This window comes from Neovison vison, chromosome 7 (assembly GCF_020171115.1).
Source record: "Neovison vison isolate M4711 chromosome 7, ASM_NN_V1, whole genome shotgun sequence".
NCBI lineage: Eukaryota > Metazoa > Chordata > Mammalia > Carnivora > Mustelidae > Neogale > Neogale vison.
The window spans coordinates 1164994-1192597 of record NC_058097.1 but is presented as its reverse complement, the minus strand read 5'-3'; the positions used below and the strand labels follow the sequence as shown (position 1 = coordinate 1192597).

At 65.7% G+C, this 27604-nt stretch overlaps 1 protein-coding gene across 1 annotated transcript in view; it reads left to right on the top strand.

Moving 5' to 3' along the window:
• ZFPM1 (zinc finger protein, FOG family member 1) overlaps positions 1-27604 on the top strand; it is a 63129-nt gene that overhangs the window by 27915 nt on the left and 7610 nt on the right. Inside the window, exon 4 of the mRNA XM_044255573.1 lies at positions 19545-19678. Coding sequence (XP_044111508.1) covers positions 19545-19678 — 134 coding nt within the window. The remainder of the gene's footprint in view (positions 1-19544; positions 19679-27604) is intronic.

The following is a 27604-nucleotide window of genomic DNA, read 5'->3' as shown; positions in this document are numbered from 1 at the left end:
TGGCTTTGAGGGGAGTTTCCTGCCCACCTTCGGCCCAATCACCAGTTTGCGGCCAAAATTCTGACCAGAGGTGTTCTCCGCGCTTGTGCCTTTACGGATAACGGAGAACCTGGGCACAGCAGGTGTGCCTGTTCTTCATAATCCTGAGGAACGTGGGGTGGCGTTGGGGGTGTTTCTGGGGCTGCGTCTCCAGGCACAGGCATGGCTTGTCCTCAAGGGCTGGGGACCAAGGGCAAGCGCAGGTGCGGGAAGCATTCATTGAGCACCTGCTGTGTACCGGATGGCCGGGAGCAGGTGGGCCCGGGACTGTGCATGCGGCTGTGGTGCGGGTGAGGCTCGGGGGCAGTGGCAGGGGGCACATAGGCAGGGCCTTGCTGCGGGGTCAGGGAGGGCATGGCCAGGGCCCAGAGGCCGCCCATTACTCTCCTGAGGGCCACAGATGGCCACAGCCAGGACAGGGACCCCACGCCACGGGGAAAGTGAGTCTGCTCTTGGCCCCTCCCCCTGGCTGGGCTGTGGTGTTGCTTCGGAGCCGCATGTCCTGGGTAAGACAGCGCTGGGGATCCCGCTGCCCCCCCCAGCGTGGCAGGCGTGCTGCCCTTCGCACACTGGGCATCATGTCCCCCAGCTGTGACCTCGCCATCTTGGGGTCCCGTTGGTGGCAGGGGGCACCCAGGTGTCCTGGCAGATAGGTGGCGGCCACGTGTCCTGTCTCCACCAAGGCGCCGCTTGTCCGAGGGTGGGGGGCGCAGGGCCCTGTGTCCTTGAGGCCCTCAGGGCCTTTTCAGGCACCGCTAAGCCACGTGCCTACCTGCTGGGTGCTTGGGTCTGCCCTGGGGCCTTTCCGCACACAGGATGGTGCCACGAGCCCTGGGTGAGGACCCTGTAGTCCGATTGCGGTCCTTGCCTCAGTTTCCCCAGCTGTAGACGAGGTAACAACGAGGCCCCCACAGAAGGCAGGTCAGTGCTGCCACCGGCCGTGACCCTTCACATTCCAGTCTTTATCAGGGAACTTCCTGTTTCAGTGCAGGGAGCAGGGACCACCCCTGTGCCTGAGGGGCCCTGACTGGCCGCTGGGCAAGCCATAGGCTGAGGCCACAGCCGCCGGGGAGAGCGTCCATGGGGGGGACAGCACCAGGAAGCCCCCACACCAGCCTCTGAGGTGGGCCCAGCATGACAGAGGGACTTATCCAAGGTCACCCAGCAGGGAGGTGGCAGTGTGGGGCGCAGGCCTGACTCCGGAGTGGGGGCTGTGCTACGTCATCGCCAGCTTCCGCCGCCGCCCCAGGGGGCCTCACCCACCCTTCGGTGTTAGAATCCTCACCCCCACTTTGTAGATGGGCCACGGAGGCCCTGAGAGGCGGAGGACTGAACCCAGGGCGGGGGTTGGCCCTGAGGTGGCTGTGGTTTAGGGCTGGGGTGCACCCTGTGGGGCCAGGGGGCTCCCTGTCAGCCTCCGCAGATAGGAATATCTGCACAGTGGGCAGCGATGGGCCGATAAGCCGCCAGTGGCCAACCGCCGTGGGGCCTGCCCCCTATCAGACCCCAGGCAGGCCCACTTATCGCTGCCAGGGAAGCCAGAGAGGCCTGCTGAGCCCTTATCTCTGCGGGGCTGCCCGTGCGACGGGGCAGCAGGGCCTGTCCAGGCCGGCGTCCCTGAGGGCACTGCCCAGCCCAGTGACCCGCCGTGGCAGAGGAGCGTGCCGCCGTGGCCTTTGCCCACGAGCCCTGCCCCCCCGTTCCCCTTCTCTGACCTCTGAGCCCCTCTGCCAGTCCTGGGCGAGCCTCTCTCCCTCCATGTGTCACTGAGTCTGTCTGGCTTCTGGCTGGCAGCCGCTTCAGTGTCCCCAGATGTGGAAAAAAGTGCTGGACCCACCCCGGGGCTCGGGGACCGGGCTCTGGAGGCCCGCCTGGGGGACACCAGCTCCTGTTCTCCTCTGGGATGAAGGATCTAGCTTGGACCCCGGTGCACCATGCGCTGCCTGGCTTTGGGGGAGTGACGGGGCCCCAGGCCTCCGCTGCCCACCCAGCGTGCAGGAGGCAGGCCCTGGTCATGGCACAGAGCCCCGGGCTCAGCACGCGCCCGGCACGGCACCCAGTGCTCGCCCCCACCTCTGCTGTCTGGGTGCCATCCACTGACCAGGGCTCATGGGGCTCTAGGGGACCCCCTTTGCCCTGGGGGACCTACCACCCAGGGAGGCCCAGGGGAGGGTGACCACAGCCCAGCAGAGAGTGGGCATCAGGGCCTCTGTGCCCCAGCCTAGCACGCACGTGCAATGTAGCTGCCGTTCCGGGGGTCGAGGCCACAAGCACCCCCAGGGCTTCCCCAGGCACCAGGCAGGAGAGCGGCCTCCCCGAAGGGCCTTGACACTCCCCAGCGCAGGGGCGGCCCCAGGGGAGCCGGAGCGTCTTCAACACTGGAGTGCAGGGCCGGGGTACGTGAGGGGTCCACAGTCTCCTAGGCCCATTCCTGCCCCTTCCCGATGCCTGCTGACCCCAGAGCTCCAAAAGCAGCCTGGGGACAAGGGGGGCTGCTCAGGGGTGTGTCTTCGTGTGAAGGAGCTGTGAGCTCCGTGGGCGGCTGGCAGCTTAGCTTCTGAGCGTCCCTGGTCCCATGGGAGCCGCTCCTTGTAGCCGCCCTGAGAGGCAGGAGCGGCCCCCCCCCGGGCACACCTGGCCAGGACTGGGTCCAGCTTTGCTGAGCAACTGTGGGCTGCTTGCCTGACCTCTCGGGACTTCCATTTCCTCATCTCTGCACTGGGGCTGGGGAGATCCAAGAGTGGTGGCCTCCCGAGGGACCTGTAGAGAGGTCATCCCCACGGCTGGCAGAGGGCCAGCCGCAGTGTTCTCCGCCCGCCTGGGCAGCCTGCAATCCTCTGGAAAGTGTCTGTGGGGTCTGTGGGGAGAAGCCACTGCCGGGCCAGAAAGGCACTGTGGCCCCAAGGCAGAGAGAGGCTGCCACCACGGTGTGGGCTCATCCCCTGATGCTCTCCCCTGCCCTGGGCACGAGAAGCCCCACTGCACCTCGAGTCGGTGGGGCCAGGCGGGAGAGGAGACCCAGCTCTGAGCCAGCACTGTCACCTCTGTCCTCGGAGGGGCGGGACAGCAGCCCACCTCGGGCGGGTGACAGCCAGGACAGAGCCCACCCCAGGGGTTCCATGAATACCCTCTTGGCCCTTGTGGGTTGGTGTGCAGGGACGTGTCCTCCGTGCGGTGAGCTCGAACCACGCCAGCGAGTCAGCCACGGGGTATGTGGGGAAAGGAGCAGATCCTGGCGAGCGGGGAGACCCCCACTTGGGCCTCCCAGGGTGAGAAGGTAACAAGTGGAGAGTCTGAAGGCTCAGGGGTGCAGTCGAGGCCCGGGCCTGAGCAGGGTGCAGGGGAGAGGTGGAGCCTGGTCCCCGGGCTGTAGAGGAGGGTTACAACCCGTGATGGGGAAGGCCCCCTGTGGGGCTTGGGGAAGGGGGATGCTGGGCTGGTGGCTTGGAGGGAAAGTTGGGAGTCAGGAAGGGGGGCTCCGTGTTCTTATCTCCGAAATGACCTTGTCCGCTGGAGGGGCCGGCTGCTTAAAATTCTGATAGGCAAATGTCTGAGAGCTGAAATCTGCAGTCCCCAAAGCATGTCTGGAGGGCAGCTGGCCAGGAGCTCTCTGCCTGTGAGGGGTCGGCCCCCTACTCCCTGCCCCCCAGCCCTCCTGCCATCATCCCATCCCTGCCCCCTGTCTCTGCATCTAACATCAAGGAAAAGCAGGTTGGGCACACAGGCCAGCCCCGTTAGGACCGAGAGCCTCTAGGGTCCCATCTTGAGTGTGGGGCCTGGTCCCATCATCCACCTCCTGGCCCCCATTGGAGCCCCTGTCCCATGGCAGTGGGCGTGCCCCCAGCCTGCCTGGCTGGGTCATGAGGGCACTAGAGGAAGGGAACAGCTGTGGGGACCCTGGAGGGGCGGTCCAGGAGCGTCCTCTGCCACCAGCCTCGTGGAGTAGAGTCCCCTCCCTGCCAGCTCACCTAGCACAGGAGCGTCCTCTGCCACCAGCCTCGTGGAGTGGGGTCCCCTCCCCGCCGGCTCGCCTGGCACGGGGCAGGCGAGAACCTGCTCTCCATCTGCTGGTCTGGGAGCCAAGGTCCAGACACCCCGGCTGGGGCAGTGGGCGCCCGGCTGCTGAGTGCTAGGCTGTCCACAGGTGCCACCTGCCAGGTGGGGAGCAGGGAGGGGAACCTGGGAGGCCCACAGTGACTCCCCACCAGTTCTGGGGACATCAGGTGGCTGTGAAGAAGGAAGGGGTGGTCAGACTCACACTTGGTGGCCAGGCCTGGCTTTGTGATCAGAGCCCCAGGACTGGGGTCCCTTTTACCCACAACTGCCTTGGAACCAGGAACTCTTTCCTGGTGACCACTGCTTATAAAACAAAATCTGGCTGGCATCAGGCGTCACCTTTTTTGTCCCCATCTCAGGCCCTGGAGGCAGAGACGGGAAGGCTGGCCATGTCCTCATGGCACTGTAGGTCAGCAGAAACCTCCCCAGCCAAGGCCTAAAGGACCGACCAGAGTGGGGTGAGGGAGTCCAGACACGGAGCAGGCATGTGCAAAGGCCCTGAGGTTTGAGTACCCGGGTGTGGCTGGAGCATTAGGATGGACACTGGTGGGTCAAGATCTGGGCTCAGTGTAGGGACCATACATGGCTCTTCTGTCTTGGTTCTAAAATGAGGGACTGGAGGGTTTTAAGTGAGGTGTTTGGCTCACTGCCCCGCGGCGGATGAGTCAGAAGACTCCCCCAGAGAACATGGTGCTGTGAGGGGCTGGAGGAGATGGCTGCCTCCTGTTCCAGCTGTGGAGCCTCACCCCCACCCTGGGGGTCCTGGGGAGCCTGCTGGAATCTTGGCCCCCAGGGTGAGAGCAAGGGCGTCGGGCTGCCTATCTGGGCCGTGCTCGGCTGACTAATCTCCTTGCCGGAGTTTCGAGGCAAACCTCAAGGTTTGTTATCGGGCAGCGGGCAGTCGGTCTGCGAGGCAGGACAGCCTGTCCTGATGGACAGCCTGGGAGATGGACCGATAGGGCCTGGCCACGCGTCCCCTCCCACCGGCTCCGTGTGTGTGGGTGGGAAAAATCATTTCAGCTATTTTGCGTTATCGTGGGGCCTGGCACTGCGGCCCGATAGGCCTGTTTGTCTTAGATTAACAGATGGGGGAGGAGCAAGCGAGGGGGGATGGCGGATGGCAAGGGTCAGCCTGGGGTCAGCAGCTCCAGAGATCAGCCCCAGTGGCTGGGTCAGGAGCCACGTCTTCTGGGCGTCCCCGGGAAGGGAGTCCACGCTGCGTGGGCCCCGGGGTACACGCGCACCCAGACCCACGCCGCCGGCCCTCGACCCCTCCTGAGCCTCCCCATTTCACAGCCGAGCAGACGGAGGCTCCAGGAGATGGGGGTGGCCTGGGGCCAGGGTGCTGTGTGTCCCCTGTGGTCGGCCCACCTTTCTTCTGCACAGGTGCTTACTGAGCACCTGCTGGGGGCCCCAGGGGTGGTCCCTCCGTCCCTCGAGGTGTGTTGTGGGGCCGCAGGCCGCGGAGCCCAGAGAGCACGGTTCCCGCGGCCCAGGAGTCGGAAGAGAAGGAGCTCGCTGACTCGCTCCGCAAACACGTGGATGTTCGATGCTGCCTGGGGCCGGCAGCCTCCCAGCGCCCGGGGAGCCGGTGTCTGAGTCCGGGAGACAGAGACCACGTAATACGAGAGCAACGCAGTCATGTGTCTGAGGAACAAAGGAGGTTGACGCCTCACCGAGCCCACACAGTGCCCGGCCCACGAGAGGGAGGGGCACCGCTGCCCCGGGGCAGAGGGCACAGGGGAGGGGAGAGCCCCCTGCAGCCAGGGTATGTGCAGGGGTGAGGTGGGAGGCAGGCTCAGAGCAAGGGGGCTGCCTCGCATACATGGTTGTCTTGGAAACAGAGTTCAGCCGTCAGCCGCTTCTGCCAGCCCAGGCCCCTGGGGGCACACTGACCACTGGACCCTCGGCCTGCGTCCACCACCACAGCTCAGGGCTGCCCACCTCTGTGAGCAGGGCCTACAGGGGGCCCCCTGGGCCAGGGCTGAGGGTGGGGGCTATGCGTGAGCCCGTGGCCTGTCCTCCATGACTGGCCTGGACCCCATGGAAGCCCCCTCTTGCACTACCCAGCGGGCGCCGGGGGCCAGGCCACGTACCGCACCCCAGAAAGGCCATGTGCAGAGGCGCGTCTGCGGTAAGACCCGTCTGTCCCTCTCTCGTGGGGACTCTTGAGGCACAGAGCGGGCTGTGGCTTCCCCCATGGCTGGGCTGCTGACCCCTTGACCCCAGGCAGCCCCTCATGGCGATTAGTGGCTCTTTACCGCACCCAGATGGGCCCTTGGCTGGTTCTGTCTTCCATTTGCATCCCCAGCAGACATGTGGGCCGCAGGTCCCCCAGGGCCCGGCACCTGTGAGGGGAGCAGGTGTTCGCAAGACCCGGAGACCACCGGCCTGCAAGGGCCGCTCGTCCCGGTGGCTCACTGGTTGGTGCCTCTGTCCGTGTGCACCTGCCGTGTAGTAGACGCTCCGGGGACATGGCCTGGACAGACAGCCCAGCCACTGCCCTCCTGGGGCTACAGCCTGGGGCAGAGGCAGCAGTGAGGGGCTCGGACGCTGAGCCAGGGATACAGAGGAGTGGGCGGGGGGCAGGGATGCGCACAGACTGTGCACGGCTCGGGGAGCAGGCTACAGACGCACTGGGTAACCCACCCCATAGAGCTCAGCCCAGCAAAAGCCCTGTGGTGGGACTACAGGGGCGGAAGGGCTGGGGGCAGGGCTCCCCTCTTGGGGTGCACGGGAGACCTGTGAGGAAGCCGGTGGAAGTTTGGCGGCAGATGCTGTGCTCCCTGTTTTACAGATGTGAAAACTGAGGCCCCCCCAGGGCCTCATTGGGCACTTGAGTGGGGACTGAGCCCACCCACGGCCCTGCCCCTCCCACCCCGTTGCACACAGTCCCCAGGGGCTACCCCAGCCCCTCCCCAGGTGCAGACACTGCTTGGCGGAGGGCAGGTAGACAGAACAGTGGCCCGAGTCTTCGGCCACCCGACGGCGGGTGGGGGCCCAGGCCTGGCCGCCTGCCCTGTGCTGCCCGCTGACCTCACCGGCCTTCCGGGAGCGGCTATCTGTGGCCGGGGTGGCCTATCTCGGCCGCCGAGGCTAATCGAGCCCGGCTTCCTCCTCCGCCCTCCCGCCCGGCTTCCTGCCGAGGCCAGACCGCCCCCTGGCCCCAGGCTGTGTCTGAGCGGCTGCCTAACCCAGGCCAGCCCCTCCCAAATGTCAGTGGCTATAGGTCGGGGTCTCCCTGTCCACACCTGGGGGACCCCTTCCAGAACTCTCGCTCTCTGTCCTCCTAGGCCCAAACCCAGACTCTCCCCGGCCTGGCCATGTGGCCTGGGGCATGTCAGCTCAGCACGCTCAAGCCTGTGGCCTCCGCGGGGAGTTGGCCACAGACACGCACCTAGGAGACACCCGAGATGACGGGGCTGCTCCCGCCACAGCAGCCACCCTGGCTGTTGCTCTCGCACAAACCAGCAGGGCTCCCTTCCCAGGAACAGCGCTGGTCCCGTGTCTTGGTGGCCAGAAGGAGTCCCCTTGCCGATGTCGTTGTCTGCCTCCCCTGTCCCTCTCCTGTTCTCCCTGGCTGGGGGGGCCCCACAGGTGGCCTCCAGCTGTCCCCTCTCACTGGGCGCCTCAGGCTAACTGTGCCCTTCTGTGGGCTCAGCTGCTCCTCTGGGATGGGGACAGGGCCTCTGAGCTGTCTGGAGGCAGGAGGAGGGTCAGGGATGGGCCTGGGCAGGGCGGGCAGCCAGAGGCCTGCAGGGCACAGCGGCCACCCCCCCGGGGCCCGGTGTGGGCCCTCCCCGTGGTCGTGGCCGTGGCTGTGTGGCTGGGATGTGCCAGGATCTCGTAGGATCTGCCCCAGCCCCAGGGAGTGGGCTTCTCGGTCACACCCACCTGACGGACAGAGAAACTGAGGCTTGGCGCGGTGCAGCGGCCGTCTCAGACCCAGGGTGGGAACCGGGAGCACACACAGCCCTCCTGCCCACCCCTCGGGCCGACACTTGGTCTGCCGAGACCCCCTCTCCTGCTGCCAGCGCGGGTCGCTCTTTATTTATTTATTTATTATTTCTCTATCTCTGTGCGTAACTTTTGATTTCCTCACCGTGTTTTTCCATTACGGGCGGCGGTGGCCGCGGCCGATAAGATCGGTCCCTGGAGATGGGACAAAGGGGCCGCCACTGGCTCGAGGGCTGGTCATATCCTGCCCGAAAGGGCCGAGCTGGGCCTGAGATGCGGCGTGATGCTATCGCAGGGGCTTTTGTGTGTCGTCGCAGGGACCCCCCCCCCGGCCCAGGACCCGCCTTTGCCCCCACAACAGAAGACTGCTCGGCCCCGCTCCCCCGGGTCCCGGCCGTGGCCTCGGCAGGTGCTCGGGGGGCCGTGGTCTGCGCGGGGTCCGCAGGGCCTCGGCTTCCCGAACCTGGGTCTGCCCTCATCCGGCCCTCACAGCTGCCCCTGTGCACCGCCTGGACTCAGCCGTTCGGCTCCTGGGAATTCGCCCCTGCAGAGTCCCTCCGCGTGGATGGGCATCGGTCTGTCCTGTGCTCCTGACAGGGCCACTTACTTCCTCACTCCGTTATTTATTTTGCTGACCTCTAAAATCTCTAGAAGAGGGGAAAACGATCCTAAGAGAAGCGAGGTCTGTAGGGACTCCTAATCGCTGGGCCGGCCTGTGTCTCCCCCTGCACACACTCGCCTGGGTCTTGCCACAGCAATAGCAGATCTGGGGCTAAACCCTGGAGGCCCCGCACCTGCCTACCATCTGCCCCACTCCCTGGGCCTCCGCGGGGGCTGCAGAATTCCCAGTCACCCCGGCCCAGGGCAGGAGCAGCCCCTCCCCCGATGGCCTGGGACCTTGCTGGGTCTCCGAGGCCCGGCGCCACTGCCCTGACAGATGAGCGAGGGGTGAGGGTTGGAGGGGGAGCGAGCCGCATGCTCCGATGGCTGAGATGCCCCGCCGTGGGCTCCACCCAGACGGCACAGGGCACCTGATTTGGGGCCCAGGGGAAGCCTGAGGGTTCCTGAGCAGAGGAGAGGCGGGAAGGAGCTGGGTCTACTGCAGGCAGAGGGCAAGGGCTTCTGTCTACGCCCACCACGCTCTTCCCCTGCCCAGGCCCAGCCCTGTTCTTGACTGCTCCCCACCCGCCCGAGGGGCATGAAGGCAGAGCCCTGGATGCGGTTGGACCCCTGGGCTTGAACTCTCTCACCCCCGCCTCACTGTGTGGCCAGGTCCTCCCTGACCTTGGTCTGGTCTGGGAAGGGGGAGAAGAACCACCCCAATGGCAATGGCAGGGAAGGGGGAGGGGCGGGATTGAGGCCCAGGCGGCTCTGCAGGTTCAGCACCCCGTGTAGGCCCAGGTCTCTCCCGGGGCCCTAGCCTCCCCTCCAACATCCCCGTGTGGGAGCCCCGCCTCTGTGGGTGGGGCAGAGGAGAGACGCCAGGCTCAGAAGGGATCAGCAGGTGCCTGGGGACCATTGGCATTTCTGGAAGGAACTTTGTAAGCCCTAAGGGGCTCACTGGGCCCTAGGCGCTGGCAGTGTCCTGTTCTCCATGACGTCAGGTGACCTCGGTGCCCGTAGCTGCCCCCCACCCTAGGTGAAGGCGGGTACCTGCCAAGCTGGGGTCACTACCCAGGGCCACCCCTCCACCCTTGCGACCATCCGACGTCTGCCCAGACCCTTCCATTTACAGAGCGAAGACTGGGCCTGGACCCCTGGCCACACCCCAGCCCAGACAGGGAGCAGCAGGGTGGGCTGGCCAGGCCAGAGGCCAGGAGGTGGTGAGTTGGAGGCCGGATGGGAAGGAAGGGCCCTCAGTGCATCGTCCCCTGGAAAAACGGGGCAGGGGCCAGAAGGCCGATAGGAGCCAGAGAGGCTGTTTGCACAGGAGACATTTTTTTTACCTTATCACACATCCTGCTTCCAGCCTGCCGCCGGGACAAGGCAGGGCCGGGGAGGGCCACGGACCCCCACCCCTGCTCCCAAGCCTCAGGGTCTCCCAGGAGCTGATGGGACTCCCTCTCCCCACTTCACAGCTGGGAAGACTGAGGCCCCTAGACCCACGGCAGTTGGCGTTTCAAGAAGGCTAGAGGGACCACGGGCTCTCACACTCAGAGGTGCCAGGAAGGCAGTGTTCTTGGGCTCCGTGGGGCTGTGGGGAGCCTGGCAGCATCATGGGCCTGGCACGTAGACCCCCAAGGGGTCTCGGGCCCCACCTCTCGCCCCGTGTCTCCTCCTGCCAGGCGAGCTGTTCTTGGCTTTTTCCGGGGGGTCTAGTGTCAGAGAGCACAACCCCACCCCCAGGAAGCTCTGGGTTGGGGATTCAGACGGGCTGATCAGAGTTGAAGGCAGCCCCCACCACAACCTGCTCCCCAAACCTGACTTTTAGCTGCCCACAGGGTCCCTTCCAGCGACCTATATCCTGGTCCCGATGGCTCTGCCCCCAGCCCCACAGACCCCCCTGCCCTCAGGGCTGCTGCCCCCCAAGCGGTGAAGGGCCTCCACGAGCCCCACCCCCACTGCTGGCGATTCCCAGGAGGCCCCAGCTCCGCCATTAGCTGGGGCCAGGGTTCAGCCCGATAAAGATGGGCTGTTGTTCTGTGTCAAAAAAATCAATAATTTCCAGTGATGTTCCAGCGATAGGAAGAGAAGTTCCCAGGCACCAGCTGGTGGGTGGGGCGGGGCGGGGGGGTGGGGAGCACAGAGCCAGGGCCGCGGCTCCTGTTCTAACCCCTGCGGGCCTGTGGTGCAGACCCACAGTGGTCCAAGGGCAGCTCCCCGTGACCCAGCCCAGCCCTGCCCCTCCTGGCCTGCCCCCCCACACCCCGTGCTACTCCTTGTAGAAGGATGCCCCCCCCAGCCCAGGCAGGGGTGTGGGGAGGGAAGTCCCGGGGTCCCACGCCTGTGCCCGGTCTCATGGCTGGTCGGCTGCTCTGGGTGTCCAGCATTGGCTCTGCCCCCCCGGAGCCCTCCTCCAGCCACAGGTGCCCCTGGGTCCCAGGCACTGCCAGGGCCTGCAGGACACGGCCGTCAGTGACCCCGGCCTGAGGGACAGGCAGCCCATCGGAGAGGCTGAGTTCATGGACCGTGAGTGTCCAGCCCCCAGCACTGGGGACAGGGGTCTCAGGGTACAAGGAAGCAGGAGGCAGGGAGAGGCCAACAGCCAGCGGCCTCGCCCCCACTGCCTGTGCGAGGGGAGGTCCCAACCGGGGTGCCCAGAGCCATGCCCTGGGGTGGGCGCTGTGCCTGGCACCCGCCGGCCTACAGCAGAGCCAGCCTCCCTGCGGCCCTGCCAGCCACCCCCCTGCAGCTGGTTTCCAGGAGTGCGGCCTGGCGGCTCCACCCAGGCTCAGGCCAGCCCGGTGGGATGGAACCACGGGCAGCAGCGCCTGGTGGCAGGAGGAAGCTGAGAGCACGTGGCCCCACGCCCAGCGGGTGGGCACATTAGGCCGAGGCCCGTGTCCAGTGGACAGCGCACCCCGGGCAGGCTGCTGGGGGCTCCTCACGGGTGGGCCGCGTCCCCATGGAGTGGCTCCCTGGGGACCTAAGCCCAGCTACTTAGGAAGGAAGGTTCTGGGCTTGAAGCCCTTTGAACACCTCTTGTCCCAGAGAGCCCTTCCCTCTCTGGGGGCCTCACGCCGCAGGACAGTGAGCCTGCCTCGGCCACGGCACGGGGTTGGAAGTCCCAGATTGTGGAGGAATACGGTTTCTCAAAGTTGACGGCCGGTGGGCCTCGTTTTTATGTGTCCTCAGGTCACGGGGTCTGGGCCTCCCAGCGGAGCTCTGGGGGGTTGCCCCGGCCAGAGGCAGGGTGGGAACCCTCACCCCAGGTTCCTGAAAGGCAGGTGCTCAAGCCCTGAGACCTCAAGGGACTTGGCCCTTGAGCCGGTGACCGCATGTGTGTCCGTGTCCCCCTGCCCCCGCCATCTTACTCCCTGGGGCGGCACCTGCCCCATGACTCCCTCTCTCGTGGCCACAGCGGGTGCCGTGGGCTCGCTGCCTGCGCGCACGACCTGGGCATTGGGATCCTGTCCTGCCCCTGCCAGCGATGGGCCAGATTCGTGGGGGTGAGGATGTGCTGCTCGAGTAGGCATCAGAACCGCCTGGGCTCTGGGACCGCAGACAATCCCGTTTTTGCCAAAAAGCTCTTTCAGCCACGTCCCTGCAACCCTTCATCCCCACTCTTCACAGAGGGGAGCCTGGGCAGGAGATGGGCCGGGCTCTGCCCAAAGGGGCTGTGGCCCCTGGTGATAGGGAGGGCTGGGATCAGGCTCTGCCCATTTTCTCCTGATGTGGCCTTCAGGTATGGCTTGGTCCAGGGGACGTGCTGGCTAGCTGGGGGCCCAAGCTGTGTGGGCATACTTGTACCCAGGGCATACTCGCTGCCCTGGGAGGTAGGAGGTAACAGGACCTCCCCGGGCCTGTCGGCTCCCCAGTGGGAGTCTTGCCACTGCCCCAGGCCTGGGGAGGCCCATGGGAGAGGCAGCAGCAGGTCAGGCCTCCTTTGCAGCCACTGACAGCCCCTCCCTGCCCCCTGCACTTGGACCTTGCTGACCCACCAGCACACGGCCCCATGCCTTCCTCATGCCCAGTGCAAGGGACTCCCGCTCAGCCTGTCCCCAGGCGCCCTGCTCTGGCCTTGCTGCCCCGTCTGCACAGGAAGCAAAAACGGGTGCCGCCAGGGTGGGCCCAGCAGGTGAAGATATTCCCAAAAGCTGATGGGAACTTGCCGTCCCCTCCAGCCAGACCCTGGGAAGGTGGCGTCTGCACAGACAGCGGGCTCCCTGGCCACAGGCCTGCCGTTCCCAAACTTCAGGGGGCGCCCACCCACCTGACTCGGTTCTCCGCGCACCTCAGGGTGACTGTCCAGGAGGTGGCCCCCGTTGGCTGTATCCATGTGACCGGGCTCTGCCCGCCATGTGTGGGTCCCAAATCTCCCTTCCGGCCAAGGCCGTTGGGACCCAGGGGCACAGCTGGAGGCAGTGGCTGCTGTGGCCGAGCACCGAGGACTCGGGGGGAGGAATGGGGTCCTGTGGTGCTGTATGGGGTCCTGTGGACCCGCAGGAAGCCCCCTTACCTCCAAGAGTGGGCTCTGGTGTGGTCTGTTCTAGGAGCGGGACGCCCCGGGCCCAGAGTGGTCGAGAGTCTGGCCAGGTCCCCCCTGGGGCCCGCCGTGGCCTGGCAGGACGCTCACCGTGCACCCGCCACGTGTCCCTGTCCTTCCTGCCCCCCCTCCGTCGTGTCCCCTCACCTTGCGCTGATCGGAGAGGCGGCGCTGTTCTCCCCATGTCCCATCAGCAGAAAGCAAGGGCAGGGAGGGAGGTGGCCCTTGCAGCTGGGCGACGTGTGTCCTGGGACACAGGCCCAGGTTCAAGAGCTTCCAGGGTGGCACAGACCCTGCGTCCACCCCGACGGCTGGGCTCACAGGGATCCGTCGTCCACCCCCTCCTCTGGGCAGCGCAGTTCTAGAAGGACCAGCAGCCCTGAGACAGCAGTGGTCTCTCTCTGTCCTAGGACCTTGCCTGCCACCAAGCTCATGGTTCCCCAGTCAGGAGGACTATGTTGGGGGCAGGGAAAGGGCTGGACTCGACGGCCAGTGACCTTGGGCAAGTCATGTTACCCTCAGGAACTCGGGGCTTGTACTGCTGGCCAGGGCCAGTGCGGTCTGCACCTGCGGGGGAGTGGCCGAGCGCGTGAGGGGAGGGTCTGCCTGGCCCCTCACTGTGGGACAGCCGGTGCCCCCCACGCCGCCCCCTCACCCCTGCTGGCCATGCTGTGCCCTCTGGCCGCGAGCGAGTGGCTCACCCTCTCTGGGCCTCACTTCTGTGCTCATACAGGACATTTGGAAACACACACAGCCTCCTAGCTTTACCCACTCTGGGTGAGTGCCACGGAGGCTTCTAGAACCCCGCAGGGTGGGGCTGGCTCGGCCTAGGGCTTTCTTCCTCTCCCCTCCCTCTTTTCCTCTCCCCCCCCTTTTTTTTTCTGACTTTTATCAAAGGCAAACAGCATGATCCTTGAGATAGGGCCGCTCCCGAGAAGGCGGGGGCCAGCTGGCCCATGGGAGCCACAGGGTGGGGCCAGGCGATGGGCCGGTCAGAGGAGTGAGGGCTGGCGCGACCCTGGGACCCCAGAGCGCCCGCACAGGCCGCGGGGCCTGTGGACCTGCTGTCTGCTCTGGAGACCACCTGCCATGAGCCCTGAAGGAGCAGCCCACCTGCCAGGTGCAGAGGCAGCCCCCAGCTCAGACGCTCCTGCAGAACCCAGGGCTTCCCCCAGTCAGAGCCACAAGACAGCCGTGGGGGTGAGGGCGGGGGACCGAGGCCCGGCGGGCTCAGGGTCGGAGCCCCAGACCTGACCATTGTGGCGGTGACTCCATCCCTGCCGTGAGACCCCAAGCTCTCCAGGCTGCCTCTGCAGACCGGCGGGCTCCCTGTGCACACTGTGGCCCCGAGGGCTCTGCCCAGTGTGAGGCAGAGCTGGCCAGGGGCCGTGGCTCAAGGGCCACCCTGGGCTGGGCCCCACGACCCGGGACAGCCCAGGGAGGGAGAGCCGCGCTGGCCTCCCCAACGAACACGCTCGCCTTCACCCTCCCCGCTACTGGCCCAGCAGGTAAACTGAGGCCAGCAGGTGCTGGGCAGAGGCGGGACCCAGCCCCGGCCTGCTGATTCCAGACTCCAGGTCTCTTACCCGGCTACCCCCTCCATCGGGGCCCCAGAAGTGGGAGCAACTCATCCCTGCCTCCTCTGGGGGGCTGCCAGAGGGCTCTGGAACCTAAGGTGACTACTTTTTTAAGATTTTGTATTTATTTATTTGACAGAGAAAGGTCACAAGTAGGCAGAGAGGCAGGCAGAGAGAGAGAGAGGAGGAAGCAGGCTCCCCGCTGAGCAGAGAGCCCGATGCGGGGTTCGATCCGAGGACCCCGAGATCATGACCTGAGCCGAAGGTAGCGGCTTTAACCCACTGAGCCACCCAGGCGCCCCACCTAAGCTGACTTTTCAATCCTATAAATATGCCTGAACCCTGGCCTCAGCTCATCACAGATGCTTAGGGGCAAAACTGAATCCTGCGCGACGTGTTTGTTCTGGAAATCACATGTGTGAGGTTGTTTGCCGGGATAGATTAGTCTTGGTCCTGATGTGGCATCGGTAGTGATAGCCTGACCTCCACGGGGGCCTGGACAGAGGAGGAGGAGACCAGGACAGAGGGGAGACTGAGGACAGAGCAGGATTCGCCAGCCTGCCGCAGGCGCCCACCTCCCCTCCGGGGCGTCCCCGTCTTTCTGCGGCCTTCTGCATCAGCCCCGAGAAGGGCGTCGGGGCCTGGCCGTGAGCGGGGCTGGGGCTGGGGCTCACGTCTCCCCTCTCTGTCGCGGGTCTTAGACCGGTAGCTCAACCCCTCCGAGCCTGGGTTTCCCCCTCTGCACGCTGGGGGAAGAGCTTCAGTGTGGCTGTGCGAGACGCGAGGCTAAGGCCTGATACGCGGGGGCTGGGAATTGCGTCGGGATCACGTGTTCTCGGGGCGCGTGGCATCACCCCTGTGAGCCCCTGTGGGGACGGAGGCCAGGACCAGCCCGGACCTGGGAACAGAGAGCAGACAGGAGCCACAGGAGGGTGTCAGGGAGAAGGACACCTCCACCTGGAAGCCCCCCAGCTGTCCCGCCCTCCCGGCGGCCACTGCCCAAGTCTCCTAGGAGAGGCAGAGGACAGAGGCCGTGTCTCCCTCATGCCTGTGCCCATGTGGGGCTTTGGAACTGAGTGAGCACTGAGTCCCAAGTCCAGAGAGCCTGCAGTGTGGCTGGGGTGCTCGTGGCCCCAGGCCTCTGTGTGGTGGGGAGCCGGCCCTCCGGCTACCACAGGTCCGCTGGCCATCAGAGGCGGTTTAAACCTGTCTTCCTGCCTGTCAGTACCCCCACCCCTTTGCCCCTTGCCCTCACTCATCTCCACTTAGTCATTCTTGGCCTTCAGCTGAAGCCTCTTGAGGTTCCCAGTCCGCCAGGAGTGGGTGGCCCTGGTGGTCCCACCCACCCCCGCTTTCCTGATGTAGTTTTGCTTCTGGGTATGAGAGGGTCCCTGGTAGGTGCTAACTGGGCTCAAATACCGCCTGACCGACCATCTTTCCACTACGCAAGAGGTTGGACAGGAACTGTTTGCTAGAAATAGGTTATCTGAGTAGGTGGATGTTGAACGTTGCCAGGGCCACCATGTACAGTTGCCTGGGTTGTACACTGTGACAAGGGCTCTGGGTGAGCTGGGGCTGAGATCCAGCCGTGTTCCCCTCACCCAGCCAGGTACCTACCATCGCCCTTCATGCACCCAAGGGGCCACCCTTCCTAATGCACAGCCTCTCAGAACCCGCCTCCCTGAAGCAGGAAGGTGGGTTTTTGTGGTGAGCATGGCCCTATCCCCAGCCCAAGTTCCTTGGCTCCCTGGCCTCCTCCCCTCTCCCTGGCCTTGCGCAGGCCCCTCCAGGCCTGAGTGCCGGGCTCTGCCCAGAGGCCTGCAGAATGGCAGCCTTTATCGGGAACCAGCCCTCCCTCTGGCAGGGCACGATACCCAGAAGATGGAGTGGCCGCCATGGGAAGCGCCAGCCACGCTGTTATCTGGGAGGCTCGGCTGGCCAGCCCTGGGGTTCCGATTAGGGAGCAGGGCTGTTGGCTGTGGGCGCCCACAAGGGTGGGGGGAGGCTCACTGGCTTGGCTCCTTCCCTCCATCAGCATGAGGCCAGGGCCCCAAGACGGAAAACCTGGGAAGCCCGGGGCTGCCCCCCCACTCCTCCTCCGCCCTCGGGGACCCCCGGGCCAGCCCCCCACACGCTGGATTCTCAGCGGCTCCTCCCATGGGAAGGTGGGCCCCTGCCTCAGGTAGAAGGTGTCATCTCCCGATGGGGGCTCCATGCCCAGCGAGGCCGGGAACGGGCTCCTTCCAGGACATCTGGACGCTGGTGGAGAATGAGGTGGGATCAGAGGGGCTCCCGGTCTCCATCCCTGTCTCATGTGGTCCCAGCAGGTGAAATGCCGTCCAGAAAGGCGTACGGCCAGCCCTGCTCAAAGGTCCAAGGGCAAGCCAACCCCTGGTTGCTTCGAGGTTTCTGGGTGCCTGCAGAGGAGCTGGCTGCAGCATGAGGGCGCTGGATGGTTCCCCCGTGACCCCCCGCCAGCAGCTGGGGAGCGGGGGTGCGGCGCACAGGCTCAGCCCATTGGGTGATGGGCTGCTTGACAGACGGGTGGACAGACAGACGAGTCCCCCGCAAGCTTGCCTCTAGGCAGCCTTCTCCTCCTCATCCCCTCCTTCACATGTGCTGGTCCCCCGAGGGTCAGCCAGGTAGGGAACCAGAGCCCCACATCCACCCAGGGCCCTGGTTCAGCGTCTAGAGCCAGGGGGCCCGGGTTTAGATTCTGACAGCCCCTACCCGCTGCGTGACCTCTTGGGGCCTCAGTCCTCACCTGTAAGGGGCGTAAGGAGAAGGTGGACTTAACTGGCTGGAGTAGGGGTGGGTCATAGTGCCGGCTGGGTCACACTCCTGTCCCTGAGGATAGGCCCTGCAGGGCCAGGGAGGGGTGGCCCATGGCCCATGGGTGTCCTGGGTGGACTGGCGAGGGATGTGGACCCTGATGGGCGAGCTGCAAAGTGACAGAGCCAGTCTCTGCCCCCTTCTCCAGGGGGCTGATAATGGGGCGCGGGCCTCCCCAGCCTCGTTCTGGTCCCTGCCATCTTATCTGCCCCAGGGAAGACAAGGACCCAGTTAGAACGTTTTAGCTGGGCCTCCTGGCGTATTTACACCTTATCTCTGCCATTAGGCCGGCAGTTATCTGATAATCGGGCCCATTAAGGCCACAGCCTGCCCGATCGGGGCTCCAGGAAGTGGGGCCGCCGCCACAGCGCTTGCCTGGGGACCAGGCCAGGCCACGTGAGGCCTCCGTGGGCCCAGGCAGCCCGGGTGGCACCCGAGGTACAAGGTAGCCTGGCCTTCCGGGGCAGAGGGTGTGGGATCAGGGAAGGGACTGCCCTCTGAGGGCACGACTGCCTGTCCCCTCGTCACAGGAGGACACTGCGGCTTAGGTAGTTCAAAGAATCCCCAGGCCTGCCCCAACAAACGCACACAACCTTGGGGCCCTAACCCCTCAAAAATCTATTCGCTCCCAGGGCTGGGCCAGGGCTGTGTCCCTCTGGAGGCTCCCGGGGCAGTGGGGGAGGAGGGTCCTTCCTGCCTCCCCCAGCTCCAGGGCCTAGGATCCGGCTTCCTCCTGACCCCGTCACTCTGGTCTCTGCCTTCTCCATCTCTTCTCTGGGTCTCTTATAGGGACGTCTGTCACGGAGTTTAGGGTCCCGTCCGTTAATCCAGGAGAGTCTTCTCTTAGCCTCCTAACTCGATTACGTCTACAAAGACCCTTTTTCCAAAGAAGGGCGCGTTCACTAGTTCTAGGCACGTGGATCTTCCAGGCGCCGGCGTGCAGCCCCCGTAGATGGTCCTGTGGACCGTGCGGGGAAGCTGGCTGTACCCGGGAGCCTGACTCCAGACCCTGTCCCACCCCAAGTCTTGCCCTGGGGAGAATGATGGTCTCAGGGACTCACAGCAGAGGCCCGTCTGTCTGTAGAAATGCAGCCATGCCCTGTGTTGGCTCTCCTGCCCGTGCCCCGGGGCCCCTGCCGGGCCACAGGAGCACTTGGCGCCTGGAGGGTTTGCAGCCCCCCTCCCTGCACGGCACAGGCGGCCACGGCCCCCAAGCGTCTCAGACCCTCATCGAGGAGAGGCCTTGCAGTGAGGCAGCAAGACTCAGGGCCCAGGCCTTTCTAGAAAGTGAGTGGTGGTCCCGGCAGCAGTATTCTGGGGTCCCCGTCCCTGCCCATCTGCAGGGAGTGAGCGGAGCCAACATCAGGGCCCCCCAGGGGCAGACTCTGCTTTGCCCAGGACCCTGGGGTGGTGCGTGGCTCTTTGACTTGGTTTCTGCTCTGTGAGCTATGCTAAGCGTGTTGGTGGCCGAACACATCAGGCCTCATGCAGCCCGAGGGGGCAGGAAGTCTCGGGGAAGCATTTTCCCAGCTGCCGTCACAGGCTTGCTCTGTGAGTCTGGGGGGGCTCAGGCCAGTGGGGAGGGGCTGGGAGGACTGTGCGGAGGGGGGACCAAGAGGCCAGCCTCACCGACGTTGGCACCCTCCACTGTGTACCCCCCGTGTGCTGCAGGAGACACACGTCCTAACGGGGCAGCCGTGGTCCCCCTGGGCTCAGATCCGGCTGCGGGCACCCCGTCCTGTCCCCTGCGACCCCCAGACAAGGGCTTGCTGCAGGGTCGGCCCGGCTCCCAGGACCACAGGCTGCTGGGGCGCCCCAGTCCCGGCAGTTGCTCCCGGTGGGCTTGGGGCTGCAGAGCTGGAATGCGCCGGGCGGTCGGCGGGGCTGGGTGGTCCGCGCGGCAGGCAGGCCTCACTGCCCGGTGCTTCTCCCCACAGACGAGCTGAAGCTACTGCGGAAGGAAGGGCAGAGCTGCGTCAGGGCTCGGCTCAGCCTCGCCGCGGGCCTGTCCTGGGGCCCCTTCCGTGGGAACGTGCACAGCAAGGTCTCATCGCCCGGGCAGCTGGAACCGGTAAGGAGCCCCAACCCCAGCCACCCAGCCTCCGGCTGCAGCGCAGCAGCCTGGGCAGAGGCCGGCCCGGGGCACAGAGCCCCTCAGCTGTGAGAGCCCAGGCCCGGTTACACTCTGGCCCTGGACTGCTGCCCCTCGATGGGCCTGAGGTGTTGGGACTGGGAGGGTAGGAAGGAGGTGACTGCCTGGGAGCACAAGGAAGGCTTCCTGGAGGAGGTGACACAGGAACGGCTTCCTGGAGGAGGCCCTTAACGAATGAGAAGAAGTTGGCAAGACAGAGAATGAGACGCGTGTTTGGAGTAGGGAGGCGACAGGGAACCCAGTGTGGGGCCGGACCTGGCCTTCGTGGGCAGGGACAAGCGAGGTGGTTTTCCGGGAGCTTGGGGACCGCGGCAGCAGAGACACTGAGGTTCAGTTCGTCCCTGGGGTTCCTTCTGGTGCCCCAGGGTCTTCACGTCCTCAGCGCTTATGACCTGCCTGTGTGCGGCGCCCCCCCCACTGATCACCACCACAAGAGGGTCCCTCGCTTCGGGGTTAGTGCTTTCGTACGGAAGTCGGTCTGCGTCCTCTCGCACAGGTACAAAAGTTCCTTCTAAAATACACTGGTGAAGACAGGGCACTGGTGTCTGGGAAACGATGGCCAAATGCACAGTGTGCAATAGAACCAGAACCAGGAGGGGCTGGACCGTGACGCGTATTCCAGAAACCTCTCCTCGCCCTGCGGCCCCTCGCTTGAAAGGCCAGGAGGCGCCCTGGGTGGGTCCCCTCAAGCCCGGGCTCAGGCGCCCCAGACGGGCAGCCACAGCCTGGGCCCTTTCTGATTCCCGATGTCGCATTCGGGTGCGACTTGACCCAGGTGCAACCTGGCTGCTGGGTGCCCCTCAGTGCCGGGCCTCCTGGTCCTCAGGCCCCAGGTGTGGGCCTCTGGTCAGCCTCCGTGTGGTTTCGGGCAGTGGCATGGCTGCAGGGCAGGGTTCCCCCACGCAGAGACACCGGGTGCTGCCCGAGCTGCTCCATCCAGCCGCGGGCCCACAGAAGCCCGTTTCTCAGCTGCAGAAACCAGGGTGCGGGGACTCGGCCTGCACTGGTATCCACGGGGCTGGTGGGGAGCTGCCAGGGAAGTGCCCAGCTGCAGGCCCTCGGACCACCGTCCATAGTGCCCATGTGCATCAGAGTCTCTGGGCTGGGGCCTGGCTCCAGAGATCCAGGCGGTCTCCCAGATCTAGACGTGGAGCCCGGCCGAGGCCCCCCCGGGGCCACCCACGCCGCCCATCATGGCGGAGCACCCGGGCAGGGGACCGCGTGCTGGCCTTGGCCGTGCAGTAGGAGGCTGGCAGGGCTGAGGGCTCCCCCTGCCCGGGAGCAGGCCGGCCCCGCTACACAGGGTCCGGAGCCCATCTCCGTGGCTGTTCCACTCCCAGGCAGGGTCCTGAGCTCCTTGAGCTTCTGCTCCTGAGCCTGTGGGGCTGCAGTGGGGACACAAGGGGCCCTGAAGGGTCCGTGGGGCCTGAGCCTGCAGACCCTCCAACGTCCCTGCAGAGGACAGGGTGGCAGATCTGTAGCTCGTCTGCAAAGAGGGGCAGCTGGTGGCATGTCCGCCTCCCAGGGCAGGTAGATGAGACAGTGCCTGCACCGCGCTTACCACCAGCGCACAGGACGGCTGGCCCTCCTGTCCCATGGCCCAAGCAGGGAAAAATCCGTGGCAACCCCAAGACAGACTTTGGCTCCGCAGAGAGAACGGAGACTCTGGTGTTCCGAGCAGCCTCTTGAAGCAGTGAGCTCCCCATCACTGGAGGCATGTAAGCAGGAGTTGGCTTTTCAGAGGGTGGGCTGTTGACGGGCAGTCCACGGCTAGGAGGAGGAATGTGTGGGCTGAGAGCTCCCCGTCTGAGTTCTCGGAAGCACTGACGAGATAAAGGGGTGCGCCTGTGTGTGGCCTGCCCCTCTCCCCTGCTCCCAGCTCTGGAGACAGTCTGTCCCTCTGGGACAGGCAGGTGTCGCTCCCTGCACACCCCGAGGGTGCCCTCCTCATGCACGGCCCTGGTCTTCTCTGCCCGCGCCGTGTCCACGTACTCCCACCACACAGAGGAGGAAGCTGAGTCTGCAGCAGGTTCAGGGACTCCATAACGGTGTCAGAATCAAGTAGCAGACGGGGACTCCACGCGGAGACCTCTGCTCCGTAAGGACAGGGCTGACCCGGCCCCAGGGTCTTGGCCACGTCACCACCCCGCCTTCCTCTCTGAGGGCTTTGTCCTCCTTGGGCCTGGGGTGCAGGTCAGCCCGGGGGGACTTGGCACAAGGTTGGAGACGCTCCCCAGGCGGGGAGATAATGTCCACGGGGAGGGAGGGACCAGTGCCAGGGAAGCCAGTGGCCTGTGAGGCTCTGGCCGAGGAGCTGAGGGAGGAAGGAGCCTCGTCTGCTCGTCCCTGCAGCTTTATCTCCCACAGAATTAAATCCTTGATTAACCCTTATCTCCCCAGCAGGCGCTATCTGCGCTTCGGCGCCGAGTGTCCAGACACACCGTACACGATGATTGATTTCTTAAAGATACGCGCGCCTTTCCGATACTTCATTTATTGTCTAAATATTTTTGCTAACATTTCAGCGAGCCCCTTATCGAGCTCAGCTGATGGGTCCCAGTTGTCTCCCCCGTGCACCTCCCAGCCCAGATCGTCCGATCAGCTGCCCGGCGGTGTGGCGGAGCTCTTCGGAGAGGGCCTCCGACAGTGGGGCGGCCCTTCCTTGCTGACTTCCTTAGCCCCAGAGCTACTTGCCCATGGGAGTGGGACGGGGGTGGCTCCCCTCACTGTCCCCCTAACCCCCCCACACACGAGACTTTGGGGGTGGGAACCCCAGAAGTACACAGAGCGAGTGCACAGAGCCTGGCAGGGGTCAGGTCCAGAGTGAGTCGTCCACCAGCTTGCTCTGTGACCTTGGGCAGGTCCCTCCCTGGTCGAGCGGTGGCTTCCACTTCCCAGGGTTCAGAAACCCAGCCGCCTCTGAGATTTGTAGTCATGTGCCCCAGAAATATTCAGAATAGTTGGGTGGATGGATGGGTAGATGGACGGATGGACAGACAGGTGAAGGGACGGATGGATGGATGGACAAACGGACAGGTGGATGGACGGATGGATGAATGGACAGATGGGTGGATGGATGGACAGATGGATGGGTGGATGGATGGAAAGATGGACGGGTGGATAGATGGACGGGTGGATGGATGGACAGAAAAATTAATGGACAAAGGAGCAAATGAATGAATGAGCAAACTCTCACGCTGAGCCTGGCCCACAGTGGCTCGACCCATCTGTCTGTCCAGTAGTCTCCCCAGGGCTTACCCACTGCAGCCATGAGGCCACCGTGACATCACAGAGCTGGCAGCAGGGGTCGTGGGTGCAGGAGGGCGGCAGGTCTGCTGAGGAGAAGGCCCTCCCAGAGTGGTCGGAACGAGCCGGCTGGGCCGTGCGGGGCCACGCGTCCTCACGCAGGGATCGGCACAGAGTGCCCTCGCGCGGGCCTCGCCCATCCGGCAGCTGGAGATGGCAGGGCCGCAGGGCACGAGGGGCCCCACCGGCTCTGAGCGGCCCTTGTGCGGGAAGCCCTGAGGCTGGGCACCGGGGGGCACTGCCCAGCAGAGTCCAGCCTCCTCGCAGGACCACCCGCCTCTGCCCCTCTGCCTCTCTGCCCCAGTCAGGACACGCGTGGCTAGACTCAGGACGCTCGGTAAGCCGGAGGACGTCACCTGGACTGTCCCCAGTTTGATCCCATCGGCTAAGACCTTTTTCCAAATAAGGCCACGTCCACAGCTCCGGGTAGGCCTGTCCTTGGGGGCAGGTCCAGCTGCTGCACGGAGCGGGCACGCGCAGAGCCGGGTCCAGCCCGGGTAGGCCCGTCGTCCACTGGGCAGCCGGCGCCTGAGGAGGCAGACGGTCAGGCTTGGCCAGGGCGGCAAGGAGGGCGGTGCGGGGTGCTCTGAGGCGGACGGCCTGCCGCTGGAGGAGAGGGTCTGGGAGCGGCTGTGGGCGCAAAGGGTCGACTCAGACCGGCCTCCTGGAGGCCCAGGAGGAAGAACTGCCTGCTCTCGGGAACCACGGGACACCCCCCGCCGCACGGGGAAGACCTGAGCTGAGCGGTGGGTGGGAGAGGCCTCTCCTTGTGCGGCCAGGACCGCCGTGGGCACCAGGCCCGCCCTCCCAGCTGGCTCCATCCCTGAGCCCAAGGGCCACCCGAGGAAGAGGGCTGGCGGCCACCAGGAGCCGTCCCCACGGCCCCCGTCCCACCCCACCCCGCCGCGTGCTCGGCTCAGCCTGTGTCTCCAGCACGTTCTGCTTCCAGCCTTCGTTGGTGGTCTCTCGCCAGCCTGGGAGATCGGGCCGGCACGTTCTGCTCCTGGTGCCCCACACCAGGCTCTCACCAGGCTCTGGGGGACTGTTCGACCGGAGGGCAGGTGGATGGGCGGGGCAGGAAGGTAGAGGGCTGAGTGGATGGACGGCGGGAGGGAGGGAGGGAAGGATATGTGGGTAGGTGGACGGACGGACGGACGGGTGGGTGGGTGGGTGGAAGAGGGGGAATGGAGGGTAGATGGAGGGAGGGAAGCGTGGATGAGCAGATGGATGGAAGGAAGGAAGGAAGCCAAGACCACGCACACGGCCACTGCCTGCGGCCCCGGGCATCACACGACTCTGCGCCTCAGTCCTCACCTGTGAAATAGTGGGTTCTCCGCAGAGTCTGGGGGAGAGGAGGAGCCAAGGACAGAAAGGCAGTTGCCTCTGGGAGGGCGAGCAGGGCCCCATCAGAACCCTGACCTCCCGTAAGCGTGCCCCGCAGTGGCCCCGGGAAGGCCTGGGCAGCCCCACTGGCCTTCTGCAGGGCACTGTGGCTTGCTGGGCTGAGCTACCCCCTTCCCCCACCCGAACGGAGCTCCTGCCTCCCTTTCCCCCATGATGCTGCTTTACGAGGTGGCCAGCGAGGTTTGGGAACAGCCCCGATAAAGTCACAGCGGATGGGGCAGAGATAGAGTTTCCGATGGTTATCGGCAGACACAGAGTCCAGACACTGACCTCCTTGTTGGGGGAAACAAGGAGTGATCTCAGCCGCACCGGGGAACTTCAAGTGGCCGCGCATTAGCTCGGGGGACTGGATGGGGCGGTCCTGGGGCCAGGAGGAACGGGCGCGACACCACGGGGCTGCAGGCTGGGCGGGCGAGGGGGCGTCTTCCTGAACCCGGACACGGCCTGTCCAGGGTGAGCGGGACCCAGATGGGACCCGGGGGGCACCTTGGAGGGAAGGTGGCCGGCAGCACAGGCCAGGCAGGGGAGTGACAGCCCCTCCCAGCCATGCATCCCACATCCCTGCCCACGGGCAGCGCAGCGTCCGCCGGGAAGAGAGCCTGCCTCTGCCCAACACCCTCGGCCGCCCGAGAAAGGGGCTTCTGTTACCGGGCTGCTCGGAACGGGGGGGGGGGGCGGAGAAGACCCAACCGCTGGGCAGCCGGGCTGCCACGTTAGACCCTCCCCAGGGTGGCGGCCGCGTAGCCCCAGGATGCGAGCACAGGCCTGGCAGGCCAGGGAAGGTGGTGTCCCCAGGCCACCCCTGTTCAGGCCGGGGGCACCGGCGTCAAGAGGTCACGGGCCGCAACCGGCAGCCCCAGATGCCCCGGCCCGTTCCGCCCCCCACCGCCGCCGCCTTCGCTCCGAGCGGCCGCGGGAGCCGGGCGGTGCAGCGTCAGCAGCCCCCGCTTCCATCAAGCCGGAGCGCACAGCCCCCGCCGGTGATAAGCATTAACCCTACCGGGAGGCTGTCAGTCTCGGTTTGAGGGTTAGAAATATTGGAACGAATAATTAGATTTCATATCGTTACCACAACGCCAATCGGAGAATCAGGCAGATTAATTTTTTTCACCCTCCTCTGCTCATTAATATTCATTAGAGACTCAGGAGGCCCGGCCCCGCCCTGCTGTGAGCTGCTGGCCCCGTCAGCTCGGCCGGGACGTGGGGGCCGCCGGTCACCCACCACAGCGCAGCTCCACCCGGCCGCTCCCCCGCCCCCCGGCTGTGGCCCCTCTGAGCCGGCGGGACCCCCAGCTGGCGTCCTGCTCCGCAGCTGTGGGGTCCGCAGCTGTGGGGTCCCCAGCTGTCCGCAAAAAGCAGGCTGGTGCCCAGAGCCGCTCTGTGATGGAGATGCTCTCCCCGGGGTTGGCCTGTGGCCACCGCGGACCTGGGGCCCCAGTGGACCGCAGCCTTCTGGTCCCAAATACACAGCCCTTGCCTGCTGTGTCCTGCTGGCCGCGGAGGGGGGGGGGGGCGGCTCCTGTCTTCTGTGCTGGTTGCGCACAGGTGGGCACGGCTGGAAAGGAGGGTGTCACACAGCTCGGTGCTTCCTGGTGCCCTGGCAGGGCTGAGAAGCAGCCTTGACCACCCAGCCCCACTGCCGGGAGCCGTGGCAGGACGGTGGCAGGTCTGTGACAAGCACCAGGCTTGGCTCACAGCTCCGAGGAGGGGCGCCGCCTCTGTGCAGAGCGCAGGCATGGGTGCAGACTGCTTCTGCCTCCATGGCCAGGCCACACCCCGCTGGCCACGCTGCCCCAGCCTCGTTGGGAGTTTCCGCAGGAGTGCTCGGCTTGGGGGCCTGTGTCTGCCATGGGGGGGGGCAGAGTGGACAGGGTGCCACCCCTGGACTGGACCCCAGAGCCCAGGGAAGTACCTGCGCTTGTGCCTCGCAGGGAGGTGCCCCGGATCTGAGGATGCTGTCCCACCGTGGGAGCATCCCAGCCGGTGGCTGCTTGGGACCCTGGGGTGCACAGAGCCACCCAGCCTGGGAGGCAGCATTTCCAGGCGAGACTGGTTTTCCAGTACGCGGTTCCCGTGCCCCACTTCTGAATAAAATGCACTTGTTTGCATAAAACAAATGTACCCCCAAGTGGGTGCGTGCTGTGCCTTTGCCCACAGCGCCTGGGGGCGGAGCTTGGGCTCCCCTGTTCAGAGAAGCCAGCCCAGTCCCAGGCCCGGCACTGGGGCAGAGGGCCCGGGCGTGGCAGCAGTCACCCCGACCTCCTAGGGCAAAGCAAGGCCAGGGTTCGGTCCCTCCTGGAGCCTTCCCCAGACCGGTGCTGGTCTCCTCACCCCGCTGCGGGACCGGGCTGTGGAGCGGGACCGCAGGCAGCCCTCCCCACCCAGCACCAGGCTCCGTATACCTCCTCCTGCTGCGGTGGCCCTGGGTGTCAACAATCAGGGACCCCCCCACCCCCTACGCTGCAGGCCCCGGCAGCAGCCTCAGGGGCTGAGCCCAGAGCACTCTTGTCTTTCGGGCCTGTAGACGGAGCCAGGGAGAGGACGTGGCTGGGCGGGTGGTACTGGTGTGAGCCTCGCCCCTGTTTCCCCCACCTCCCTTCCCTCTCCTCGGTGGGAGAAGGGCTAAGCCCACACATGGAGGTCCGTCTCTGGGAGCCTCAGGGCGGCTGAGCCAGCCTCGGCATGGGGACCTCGGCTCTGGGCCCAGGAGAATGTTCTAGTGTCTGCCGTGTGCCGGCCTCAGGACAGAGAGGCCGGCTGTGCCCTGCAGCAGGTGGGGCACGCGCCGCGCCTCGGGGAGGACAGAGGAGCCCCCTCTAAGGAGACACCCTCTCCTGAATGCCCCTCTCGGCCTCAGCTCACGGACCTAGCTCACTGTGGGGGCCTGCATGGGGGGAGCCCGTGCTCGATCCGGCCCATGCCCCCACAGGCTGCCCTGTTGCACTCCGCAGCCTGCCCGAGCAGGGAGGCAGGGCGAGAGCCCAGATCTGGGCGCAAATCCCCTCTCCGCCGCTCCCTGGGCGGTGGTTTCTAAGCAAGCCCAATGCCCCGGGCATGGAAGGGGCCGGCTGCTGGCTGCGCTGGTGGGAGGCCTCCCTGCCACAGGGCCCAGCCTCTTCCCTCGGCGCCGTGCAG